The sequence below is a fragment of the Plectropomus leopardus genome, chromosome 22 (genome assembly GCF_026936395.1).
Source record: "Plectropomus leopardus strain MGB_pleo_1.0 chromosome 22, ASM2693639v1, whole genome shotgun sequence".
NCBI classification, from domain to species: domain Eukaryota; kingdom Metazoa; phylum Chordata; class Actinopteri; order Perciformes; family Serranidae; genus Plectropomus; species Plectropomus leopardus.
In genome coordinates this window covers 20,361,391-20,374,375 of record NC_142197.1, presented here as the reverse complement: position 1 = coordinate 20,374,375, position 12,985 = coordinate 20,361,391, and the positions used below count along the sequence as shown (strand labels likewise).

Here is a 12,985-nt window from a genome sequence, read left to right as displayed (position 1 = left end):
TCCCACTTAAATGTATTTGTCAGGCCCAAAACAGGTGGTAGGGGTTTAGTGGTTCAGTTTTTAGTAGTTTTAGTGGAATGGCACTACTGAAAATAGGACACAGTTATAACAGAAAACTCAGTCATTTCCATGTTTCGTTCGTATTTCCAGGCTGCACCTCTTTTCCTACCCAAAGCTGTTTCATCAGCCGGAACAAGCTTCTCACTAGGTCAAAGATGATAAATTGGCTCCAGTGGCCCTCAGGGTACACTCGACACAGTCTCTTACACAAGCTCAGCAAATAAAATCTGAAAAAGATAAATGGGGGAAAAACTCCTCATGATTATCAGGGGACTCCTTTGCCTGCTGGTTTTCAATATCACGGTGGTTTCTGGCTGAATTTTCTGAGCTGCAAGCCATCTTTCATTTCTCAGGCATCTGATAATATTGTTCCACACTGGCCGTTACATAAGCTGAAAAAGGTGGTAAACCTCTGTTCTGTAATTGAAATGATTCAAAATATTGGCTACTTAACATGCAGACGTTCCAAATAAATCATCTTTATCTTAATAAATATTGCACATGGGGGGAGTTTATTCTGAAAAGGGTGATCGTTGCAGCCTGGAGGCCTCCTGCCCCCTGCTGGCAGAGCAGCATATGTGACAAAACCCACCTTAACATCCTTGATGTTTCGTCTGGCGCTCTCACACACTGTGACCTATTTTTTCACCTGTTTTGAGTGTTTATCTCATTTGGAGGTGCACGAAGCAAGAGGAGCTCAAGGATCTGGTGATAATCAGTCAACCTGGTACACACACATACACACACGTAAGGTCTGTTGCTGTTACACGAATGGAAGTGTGCTGCTCTTCTTCTGGTTCTTGTGATACCGGCTAAGGTTTTAATGAAGCCGTATTGTGTCAGTAAGGAGGTTAAGGACACAGTGTACGCTCGCCTACTGACTCCTCTATTTAGAAGTGAGGTGTTTCTTCACATTGTCACCTCAGAAGCGTCACATTTTTTATAATTAAACAGGACGCTGTTACATAAAACCATGTGGCACCACAAACATACAGTACATCTTTTATATCCAAAGCCAGTGCAGGAGAGCGGCTGCAGGATATTATATGGAGCAAATCAACTAAACAATCCATTTTGAACATAATACAAACAGAGGTGGATGAATATAGTGCTTAGAACAGACAGGTTTCTAAGTAGGACCTAAAGTTTCCTCATATCCATTATCAATAATAATGTCAGGTCTGTCCAAAGTCTGGCCCGGGGGCCAATCATGGCCCTCTCAGACAGATTTTTTTTTTTCTCTTTTGCCTTAGCCAAAGCTTCAATGTTATCTACCAGAGGTAGTTATCATGTTGTACAGTAGGGTAACCCATTTAGTAATACGGAGTGTACATGGAGGTTACCACCTCTTTATTAGCATTGTTGTTTTGCAGCTGTCAAACCTAAAAGCCTCAGTCTTTACTGAGTCAGAGTCACCATTGAGGAGAAAATTGTCAGAGTACAAGGTTTGTCAATTCCAATCACACATCCCATCAGAAAAGCCTCTTTAGACAAGAAAGACTCCACCTCTGGGCATTGTCACATTGTACTGTATTCTTTGGTTCACTGTGCTGAATGTGTTTTACAGTATATATGTACAAGCGGTAGATTTGGTAGTGATAGTCCTATCACGAATATTATCAGAGTAGGATGGGCTTTTTTTGTAGTCACAGCAAGATTATCATGCAGTTGTAGACATGCACCAAGTAGAAACTACACAGGCAGAACTTTTGTGTTTTCATAAATAAACAATAAACAAGCAAACAATTATTTTTTAAAAAGTATAACAGTAATAATTAGCAATTTGTTAGAAACTGATTTTCTGTTAACTGACTGATCAATGAATTCTTTCAACACTATACGCAGGTGTTTAGATTTGCAACAATTTGGTTAAACCAGGCTGACAAAGTGCTTCACAAACTGAGTGAATATGAATCTACAGCACATTTCATAAAAATAGATGAAAAGCTGAGAGGACACACAAAATCTGTTACAGACTGACATTTCAGTTTGAAGACACCAGTTTACATCGGAGAGAAAGCAGCACGGAGTGGCGTTATATAATACCAGCCCTCTTCGAGACACCGATATGCTCTCCACAGAGCCGCAGATTTTGTTTTGAACTCTCAGTTGTCACAATACATCCTCTGTGAGCAGCGTTGTCATAAAGGACAAAGCACTGCTGCTGTAATGAAATGAGAGCGGATGAGCCGATGGTATTTGTGGAGAGGCCAAACTTAAAAGCGCGCACAAGAAGCAAGCAGATGTGACATCTTGTCTCGCTGTATTTTTGCTCCACTCACTTTTGTTTGTTCCCACATCAGTCAGTATTATATCAGCTCATTGCCATCAGATTTGGTCTTGGTGTTGATCCGAGAATAGATATGATCATCAACAACAAGATAAGAGCCCAGTGAGATATTAACACTGACAGCCTGCGGTGTGAATACAGACTGAAAGTATGAGCTATAGACATTAATAAATACACATATGATTTGTTTTTATTATTGCCTGGTTTTCTCGCTGTTGTGTTTTTTCATAATGGCAATCTGATTTTGGCTTGTAAAGGTCTGGCTGTTCAGCGGCAGTCACGCTTCAACACGCCGCCTCTTATTTTCACCCTCCATAAGATGGTGATCGACCTGATCTCTGTCTTCTCTCTCCGGGAGTAGGAGGAGATGAGAGCGAGTTATTTCAGGCCTTGTGTGTGCGTGTGTGTTTGTGTAGGTGGGTGGGTGGGTGGACTCAGTATCTTGCATTGTCTTGCTGTTTAAACATGTCCCATATTACCTATAGACACAAGGCATGTCGCAGTATATTTTCTCATCATGTGCTATGATGTGAGCAGGTTTCATCAAAGCTCTTATGGTTAACTTACAGTGTGATGTTTTTGTCTTTTTAATGACCAAAAGATTTTTATTGTTTATATGTTTGTAGAACAGTAAAAAAAAAACAGAAACAGAAAATAGCAAATAGATAAACATATTAATCTATAGTAAAACAAACCAAAAAAGAGAAAAAAAAGGATAATTAAAACACAAAATATATGTAAAAGGAAGTACAATAATAATACACAATTGAATTGTACTGGAGAGCTTAGTTGTTTACTGACAGTGTGATGTTTAGAAACATGAGTTGCTTGCATTTGGTTTATTGATGTTTTTGATTTTACATATTCAGCTTCTTTTACAAAGGTGCAAAACTCCTAACCTAAAGAAACCCTCACTCCTCTAAAGGAATGTCAAAGTATAAGCGCAACTTTCAACTCAAAATGTTTAAAACTTTTTTTTTAATATGTGTGTTCTAGGACCTCAACAAGCGCTTGTCGCTGCCTGCAGACATCCGAATTCCCGACGGTTACCTGGAGAAGCTGCAGCTCAGCAGCCCGCCCTTCGACCAGCCGCTCAGCCGCCGCTCCCGCAGAGCCTCGCTGGTCAGTGTCTGTGTGTGCTACCTTTTTTATTGCCTTGAGGTGCAGACTCCCTCTGTGCAGGTTACCATGGCAACTGGCCCGGTGTGAGACCAGGATGGGTTAATCTGGAGTCACGAGTGTCACCTCTTGCCATCAAATTAGATCATAAAACTGAGCCTGAGCCTCTGACATGGAGGTTTTATGTATATCAGAAGCTGGCAAACAGTGGCACATAAGCTTACGAAAGGTATTTTAAGAGCAAAGTGGACACCGTTTTAAAATTCTTTTTAAAGGTAAAAATTGCTGCATTTCTTATCCTTTTAGTGCTTTAATGTATTGTTATTTTCCTTATCCTTATATCAGTAGCCACTTTTACACATAGATCACACTAAAGGGCTGCAACGAAGTCCCCCTTTATACCGCCCCTGCACTTTTCCTACTTTTCCATCTTCATATGCAGGCTATAGGCATTACGGGCATGATGTTTAACACAAGAGTGCGCCCCTAGCTTGACATAACACATGCGTTGGCAGCACTTTCTAAACCACAACCATTATATAACACATCAATCACAATCATTTATCATCTCTGTTACATGGCGGCTGATCTCGTCCTCTGCTCGGAACGTAAGGAGCTCCCAGTTGTCATTGTTTTCCCTGTTTGCAGACATTTATGGCTGCTGTTCATCTTCTTTGTATTAGCTGCTATGCTAACAGCTGCTTTTTAAATGTACCCTGGTGGGACGTACACATAAATACCTTGTGAAAACGTCAAACCTGTGCAGCCCATGGTTTGTCCGACTTAACATTGCATTGTTACTACCTCCATTCCTGGTTCAGAGGCGAAACCACTCTGTCCCCCCTTTCCATCATCAGACTGCATATGCAGAACAGCAAGGCCACATTAACGGTGTGATATTCCCACCTTGAACAGGCAGTGTAAATGAGCCTTATTACTCTCCCTGTGTAATGCTGATTTTTTAAGGAAAACATTGTTGTTCTTGCTTGTCTGCAGTGAACTAAACTTCCAAAAATGGAGAATTTTTTTTACGAATTGCAGTAGAAGGGGGCATTGTTTAACAACAGCAAAACTGTATCAAAACATCTTTTTACTTAAAAATATGTTTAAAATAAAACATCTTCTTACACAACTTGTGCATTTCAACGGGGAACTGAACTAAGAATGACACTTATCTATCGTCTCTTCAAAGCCAGTCTTGACAAAAACAGGAATTTTACCTGGCTGAACATGGGAGCTGCTGTCTACTGCTGCCTCAGTCAGTTAGTTTGTTTGTGTTATTGTGTGACTTTTAAGTTTAAAGGGTTAGTTCAGATTCACCAGAGCGGTAGACCAGCAGCTTTTGTGTTCATCAAGGTCAAATTACTGATTTTGTCAATGGAGTCTGGCTTTGAAAAGAGCAGTGATACGTTTCATTTTCATTTAGTTCCCTTTCAGAAGGAACTGTGCATTTGTGAAGACTTGGATTATACTGCAGGAGTTGTGTAAGAGTTTGTAAACAGATGTTTTGAGAAAGTTTTACTGGACCCCAATGACTTCAATTCATCAAAAACTGTCTCTGTTTTTCGATACTGTTCACCTTGGAGGCATGAGAGAAAAAGTTTTCTTCACAAATTTCGTTGCAATACAGGGTGAGTAACTGGGCTGAAGTGTTCCTTTATGATTTTTCCCAGCAGCTACAGTGAGGAATGATAGAAGAAATATTTTCATTGACCTTTTATAGGGATTTTCAAATTCTGACACTAACAAAATCTACATTATGACAAATAATCCAGTAGCATTTCCTGTTAGCAGTGTACCCATGAATGTACAGACAAACACTAGATTACTTTGATGCTGAAGAAAACTAAAAACGTGATGATTCTCAGACAAGTTCTTTTAAGGAGCATCTTTTTTCCTATGATTTCTAAGCGGCCTTATGGATGTTTATTCATGAAGGACATCAAAGATATTCTCCCAAAGTGCAAGTCAAACTATATCTAAAAATACGGGTATCATGTCTGAGTTAAGGATATGACAGAGTTATTCTAAGAGTTGGTACTTTTGAAGCTAATTGCTGCAATTAGGTGAGACAGGATGTTAAGTAGCTCAAGTGTCACACAGTTTTAAAGCATCTGATCTAAAATATTGAGTGTCATGTTTTCGTGTCAGTCCTGAAACAAAAAGCAAGGAAGTCTGTTCAACACTCATACACAGAGAAATCCATCAGGCACAGAGAACAGTTTCTACACCAATAGTCAGAAGATTACCCGGATTACAATACATTCATTTGTTACATTTTTAGTTCATATAAAGAGGTATCTAAAGATTTGTGGAAGCTTCACTCCCTGAATAAAAAAATCTCGCAAATCCGTTTATGAGCTTTATTCTGGTTTTGCAGGAACAGTTAAATCACAGATTGAGCGGGTTAGCGTGTCAAAAATGAGATTTATCAGTGGCCCCTTAACATAATCTGTGCTTAGTTCTCACTTTGGCTTCTGTTTTTTTCTCAGTCGGAGATTGGTTTTGGCAAGTTGGAGACATACATTAAGCTGGACAAATTGGGAGAGGTGAGGAATTGCTGAAATCCTATGTGACACTGTTAATAAAGGAAATGGGTTTCACAGTTCACTTTAAATCAGTAATAGTAAACCAGTGTTGTATGTTTTATTCAGGGAACCTACGCCACAGTATTTAAAGGACGCAGTAAGCTGACGGACAACCTGGTGGCACTGAAGGAGATCCGGCTGGAGCATGAGGAGGGAGCGCCATGCACTGCCATCAGAGAAGGTAATGTGCTTTTGTCTCCAAAATTGTTACACTGGAGCTTGAACTTCAATTAATTCTACACATCAATTTAAACAAATCATGCCTTTCCAGAAATAAAAATATAAATTTGTATATTACATCCTTTTTATGCTTCTGTACCGGAGATAGCCAAGGCCCGGAGGCATTATGTTTTTGGGTTGTCCTTCCGTTCGTCCAGCACATTATTGTTAACACGATATCTCAATAACGCCTCAAGGGAATTTCTATGAATTCTACACTTTGACTCAACAATGAATCTGATTAGATTTTGGTGGTCATAGGTTAAAGTTCAAGGACCCTGTGACCTTGTCTGCCACTTTCAAATTTCTCTCAAACGTTCAAGTAAATGCAAAAAAAATGAGCTGATTCGATTTTCATGGTAAAAGGTCAACGTCGCAGTGACTGTGCATTCATCTCATTCTTGTGAAGGAAATATCTCAAAAACACCTTGAGGGACTTTCTCATTTTCGTGAATGCAATATTTGAAGATGCCCTTGAAAGAGTTTACTTAAATTTGGCACCAACGTCCACTTGGACTCCAGAATGAACTGCTTAAAATCTGGTTGTCAAAAGACAAGGCCAAGGCCAAGGTCACGGTGACGTAAAAAAAACATCTTTGTGGCCATAACTTGAGAACCTTTGGTGCCCACCTTGAAACTGTGCCAACTGTATAGATCTTCTGTGCTGCAGAGAGGAAGGAGTGTGTGAAGCATCTACGTTTTCACAGACATGGATGTAAACTATAAGGGTAACTTAACTGGTGCACAGAGGTATACAACCACATGACAGTATATGTAGTTTAGATTTGAGTCATTGGGCATTTGGTAATTAAGAGTGTAACGTGTCTCTCTTTGTGTTGCACCTATTTGTCTTTGTTTCTGTAGTGTCGTTACTGAAGGACCTCAAACACGCCAACATCGTGACACTTCACGACATCGTCCACACTGACAAGAGCCTCACACTCGTATTCGAGTACCTGGTAAGACTCACTACTTCCCCATGTTATCCATGCGTAATGATTTGTTTTTTCACTTTTGCCAACCCTCCCAGGTAAATTTACTCCTCTTGAATTAAAAAAGATATGGAAAACAGTGAGGTCTATAATGCTAATTTATTAGAGTGGATGAGAAGTTTTCAGGATATGGCAAATTATATAAGAACAATATCAGGTAGTTGTCATTACTTTTGCATATTCTGGAACAACAAAAGGCAAATAACTCTGTAGCTTACAGATGGGAAAGGGTCGATGGTGATGTCAAACAGGAAGGGAATGTAGGAAATGAGCAGAAACATTAACACAGATTATTGCTTTATGAGGAAATATGCTGCATCAACAGGATGTGTGAAATAGCATATTGATAAAAGACGAAGTGAAATGTGCATGAAATAGAAATCTCTGGGTTTCACTGGTTCTGCTTCCTGTCTGATGGTATCATCTCTTCCGGTAGGATAAGGACCTGAAGCAGTACATGGATGACTGTGGAAACATAATGAGCATGCACAATGTGAAGGTGAGGACATATCTTACTCTTCCTGATTAAATTTGTATTTGGCCCTTTTTACTTTGTGAAGCTATTTTCCGTTGCTGTAAAAAACAAACATTGATCTTCTCAAGTTTTGTTTATACTCACGTAAGGCACTATGAGCATGCACAGAGATGCGCTGTTCATTGATCCAAATGCAAAGGGGTAGAGAAACAAAATGTTCTGTAAATAAGCAAGAAATCAATGAGTGTGAACGGAAGAATGCCTGCCAACAGTATTAAACACAGACATACCGCCAAACACTGCATTTGTGTACTGCAGTAATCACTGTTGCTTACCTCCAAGGGAAAAATTATTCTTTTCCGCCTTGGCAGTTGGCACCTAGTTATGAAAATTCAGTGTTGCATGACAACTGTGGGAGCCTTTGTGCTCGGTGTGAAAGACAAGATGACATCATTTTTGACACGTGAACCTCACGCTGGGGACACTGTGGCATGTGTAAACCATACTTCAGCCCTGCTTTTTTAAAAATTTTGTTCAATAGAAATGACACTGCACTGTGTTTTGCAGGACCAATTTTCAATACATAGTTGGACTTTTGAATGGTCCTTTGACCAAATAGTCACAGGGACTTTCAGGACTAAAGTCTCTTTAGCACATTTCTTTTGCACACCCCATCTTAAAATCGGGAAATTTAGACTAATAATGGAAAAAACTAGAATTACCGCTTTGCAGTTGTACCCCCCACAAACCACTGAAGTTGCAGTTGCAAGTTTTGTCAAAATTACTGTATGAATTCTTGATTTATGGCTAAATACATATTTTGTGGTTTCAAAGTGACCTTGACCTTTGATGTTCAACCACCACATTCAAAACATTTTATCCTCGAATCCAAGTGGAAGTTGGTGCTAAATTTAAATAAACTCCTTGTTAGATCATGCATTTATGAGAATGTGACAGACACAAGGTCACAGTGACCTTGACCTTTGACCAAAAAATCTAATCAGATAAGTCCAAGTGGACGTTTGTGTCAAATTTGAAGAAAACTCCCTCAGGACGTTCTTGAAATCGCATGGCGCTTCCGGCCACAGCTATTGACGGCGCGGAGACAAAAAAAGTTTTGCTTATACAGTATGGAATGCACTTTTTACAAGATAAGACATATTAATCACATTGTGTTTTTTACACATATCTTTCCAGATCTTCCTGTTCCAGATTTTGCGAGGGCTGTCGTATTGTCACAAGAGGAAAGTTCTCCACAGGGACCTGAAGCCCCAGAACCTCCTTATCAACGAGAGAGGAGAACTCAAACTAGCTGATTTCGGTGAGAGGAACCACAGCAGCAGCTGATATTTTCTTTAGCGCTGGGGAGAATGAAAGAGCAGCAGTAATCCTGTTGTTGTAAAACAGACAAAAAATATGTTGCAGTAAATTCAGTAATGTCACTTCCGTGTGTAAACAATTCTAATGTCTGCTTATGTCTTTGGTGGGGTGGCAGGTCTAGCGAGGGCCAAGTCTGTGCCGACAAAAACCTACTCCAACGAGGTGGTGACTCTCTGGTACCGGCCCCCTGATGTTCTACTGGGATCCTCTGAGTATTCAACACAGATCGACATGTGGTAAGAGCCTAACAAGTACACTGCTGCTCATGCTACCAATACTGGACTAGTGCTGATCAAAGAAAAATAATATTTGTGATGCTCATTCAATAATTTGAGTCATTTATCAAGTAAAAACACCAAATATATTTACTACACAGTTTTTGTCATTATGCCTCAGTGCAGGCGATAGCATTATGTTTTCAGGTTGTTTGTTCCAGTCTCATAAAAACAATAGCTCAAGAATGCCTTGAGGAAATTTCTTTAAATTTGGCACAAACGTTCACAAAGACTCAAAGATGAAGTGATTGGAATTTGATGGTTGAAGGTAAAGGACGCTGTGACCTTGCATCCGCCTCACTTTTGTGAACGTCATACTTCAAGAACACCTTGAAGGAATTTCTTCAGTTTTGGCAAAAATTTCCACTTGGACTCAACAATAAACTGATTAGAATTTGGTGGTCAAACGTCAAGGTTCACTGTGACCTCTTCGGATTCATTTTTTTGAGGGTGCCTTGAGGGTTTGTTTTTCTTTCTTCAAATTTCGCACAAACATTTAGTCGGACTCAACTATACACTGACTGTATTTCGGTCACTCTTTCGGTGAATTCAAGAATTCATATGCTAATGATGGCAAAATTTTACACAAAGGTCCACTGTGATAAAATGATGACTTCATGACATTTTCCATCCCAAAGGTCAAGTTCACTGTAATATCATAGTTTTCTATAGAAAAACCTTTCGGGCCATAACTCAACACCATAACTCTGGAACAGACGACGAGACATTTAGTCTGATTAATAATAATATTAAAAAAGATAATCTTAAGTTGCACCCCTTAAAATGAAACTACTCTGTGGTTGTGTGTCTGCAGGGGTGTTGGGTGTATTTTCTATGAGATGGCTGCAGGTCGGCCGCTGTTTCCCGGCTCCACCGTGGAGGACGAGCTCCACCTCATCTTCAGGTTACTCGGTGAGTGACTCCCACCAGGCCAGATTACCACAGTAACACTAATGTCTCACCACACATATTGAACAGAACCTGGCAAAATATCTGAGTGGCTGTGATTCTGTGACTTCAGGCACGCCCACAGAGGAGAACTGGCCGGGAATCTCCTCCATTGATGAGTTTAAATCCTACAACTTCCCTAAATACAAACCACAGCCGTTAATCAACCACGCTCCCAGGTACTGTGTCTGAGTGTGTGGGTCTGCACCTTGTTTTGTGTTTTGTTTGTTTTTTTGCATCCATGATTATTTTTTCGCAGCCCCCTTTGCATTTATACAGTAATGGTGTATTCGTATATGTGTGCCGCGGGCAGGAAATCCTGTGGAACAATTCACAGACACCCGTCCACTTCCTTCCTCCCATGAGTCCACACAATCCCATCAGCCCTTGCTGCAGCTTACTGTCCCTCTTCCTTTTGTCTCCTCTAGGCTGGATGGCGAAGGCATCGAGCTGCTGCTGGCTTTCCTCAGAGTGAGTGTTTCCTGCACATTACCCAGAATGCAATTCACTCCTAACGTATTTATTAAGCTTATTTCGCACCTGATGTCCCGACCCCCCCCCCCTTTTCTTGAAGTGAATTTTTAAACTAATAATAATTTATAAAACATAGCAGGTATTAAACTTATAAACTTAAAAAGTTTGATAACCATTTCTTCAAATGCAGAATTGTGTTATTTTTATTCACTTTTTAGTGTTGTTTTAAAATTTCAAACATTATCATACATAAAAGTAACTTAAGCACATCATTAATGGGAAGGAGCTCAGTTTTTTGTTTTTTGCCAATGTAATTCTCCTACCATATAATCTGCCTTTCCACGCATGAACATGAACAAAATTTTGCTCATGGGTCCAGTCCTTTTCCAGAGTTCCTCACCTAAAATTGCAGGCTAATAGTCCTGATGGCGGTGCTACAGCAAAACTTTAAAATGTAAAACTTTGAATATTGTTTCTTTTTTTAATTAGTCGTATTATTCATGCTATGATTTTGCAACTTTCACCAAAATCTAGCACTAAGTGAGCAGAAATGATCAGATGCTTCTAGCTGCAGGAATTCCATCATACAAAGTCCATTACTCTGTTTTGCACAGTGACTGTTAAATTAACGAAACTTATCTGTTCCTACATTTTTTTGCTCAGTTGACAACTGGTTACACAGCATCAGACTGTCCTCCACAAATGATCCAGACAGACTTTTGAAATGTCAAAAATTGAGCCCACAGTGCATCAAAAGTTTGTAGAGTACACATTACTGTAAACAGCCAATGCAAAATCACACTAAATGAATCTCCAGTGTTCATGAAAAGAGGACAAAATTTTGATCTCATAGTAGAAATAGTTTGGGAAATTTCAGAACAGTATCTTAAAAACTGAATGTTTGACAATATTTTAACTTACATAGTGGATCCTCCTCCTGCATTTCCTCTTCTTTTTTTAATCGTCCTTCTCTTCCTCCTCCTTCCTTGTCAAAATGCGCGGCCCGGACTCACTGCTTTATATCATTATTGTAAGAAGTATTAGTTGTATTGTTGAAAAATAAACATGCTGCACTAAAATCCAAATTGCTTGATTGATTTTTAAAGTGTGTGTATTGTCTATTTTTTCAACGTCCTTTGAGAATCAATCAAGCAATTTGAGGTTTAGGTCGATTAACTGGCTTTCTGAGTTTTCAACCACATCTCACAGTTGTCATTCAGTTAATGGAGCTGGTATAGATGTCATCACATGGCCTAAATGTGAACTTTTGGTCATGTGACAAGAAAAGTCAATAACGGATAAACAATTACAAGACAGCAAATACTTGAATTGTACAACCTCTTAAAATTATTATCCATTATCTCTCTCTTCATCATCACATTTTATTTGGAAATGCATTCCCTCAGTACCTGTTGCAGACAGCAGGAGGCGTAGTACCATCACCGTTTTCCCAATCATAGTTCTAATGTGTTTCAGTTCGTCTCAGTTTATGGGAGTGAATCACTGATTGCAGACAGCCACAGTGTAATCTGCTAAAATCACGGGATGGCTGATATTTCCTGTTTCTGCCCCCGCAGTATGAATCAAAGAAGAGGACTTCAGCTGAAGAGGCGATGAAACATCCCCACTTCAGGCAGCTCGGGATGAGAGTTCACACACTGCCTGAGAGTGAGCGCGCACACAGCTAAATAAAGCTGCGGCCTGTCTATCTTTTCGTCTCTTTTTCTACTTTCCTGCTGTTTTGCTGTAGACTGAAGCTCCTCTCTGTTGTAGGTGTATCAATATTCACATTAAAAGAAGTGCAGCTGCAGAGGGACCCTGGCTACAGGAACTCCTCGTACCCAGACACAGGTGGGTGGGGAACACAGCAATTATCAGAAAGTACATAAAATAACAGTTAAAGGCACTCGAGTGATTAAAGGGAACCTTTTATGCTTTTCCTTAATTTCTGTCATATATAAAATATTACATTATCAGATATTCATATTAAATGTGGCCACAATTTTAAATAATGACTTGAATGTATGTTCTGAATCTTGGGCTCTAACGTTTTCTTTTTTATCAGGTTGTGATATTCTTCTTATGGTCATTTGCTCTCAGCACATGTAGATAAAACTGCTACATGTAGCTATGTGTTAACATCAGGGAAACATGTTATCTTTGTT

At 39.6% G+C, this 12,985-nt stretch overlaps 1 protein-coding gene across 1 annotated transcript in view; it reads left to right on the top strand.

Moving 5' to 3' along the window:
• cdk17 (cyclin dependent kinase 17) overlaps positions 1 to 12,985 on the top strand; it is a 60,963-nt gene that overhangs the window by 43,155 nt on the left and 4,823 nt on the right. Inside the window, exons 5-16 of the mRNA XM_042511359.2 lie at positions 3,347 to 3,472; positions 5,962 to 6,018; positions 6,124 to 6,238; positions 7,141 to 7,235; positions 7,705 to 7,767; positions 8,941 to 9,064; positions 9,239 to 9,359; positions 10,213 to 10,310; positions 10,420 to 10,525; positions 10,775 to 10,817; positions 12,398 to 12,488; positions 12,594 to 12,671. Coding sequence (XP_042367293.1) covers positions 3,347 to 3,472; positions 5,962 to 6,018; positions 6,124 to 6,238; positions 7,141 to 7,235; positions 7,705 to 7,767; positions 8,941 to 9,064; positions 9,239 to 9,359; positions 10,213 to 10,310; positions 10,420 to 10,525; positions 10,775 to 10,817; positions 12,398 to 12,488; positions 12,594 to 12,671 — 1,117 coding nt within the window. The remainder of the gene's footprint in view (positions 1 to 3,346; positions 3,473 to 5,961; positions 6,019 to 6,123; positions 6,239 to 7,140; positions 7,236 to 7,704; positions 7,768 to 8,940; positions 9,065 to 9,238; positions 9,360 to 10,212; positions 10,311 to 10,419; positions 10,526 to 10,774; positions 10,818 to 12,397; positions 12,489 to 12,593; positions 12,672 to 12,985) is intronic.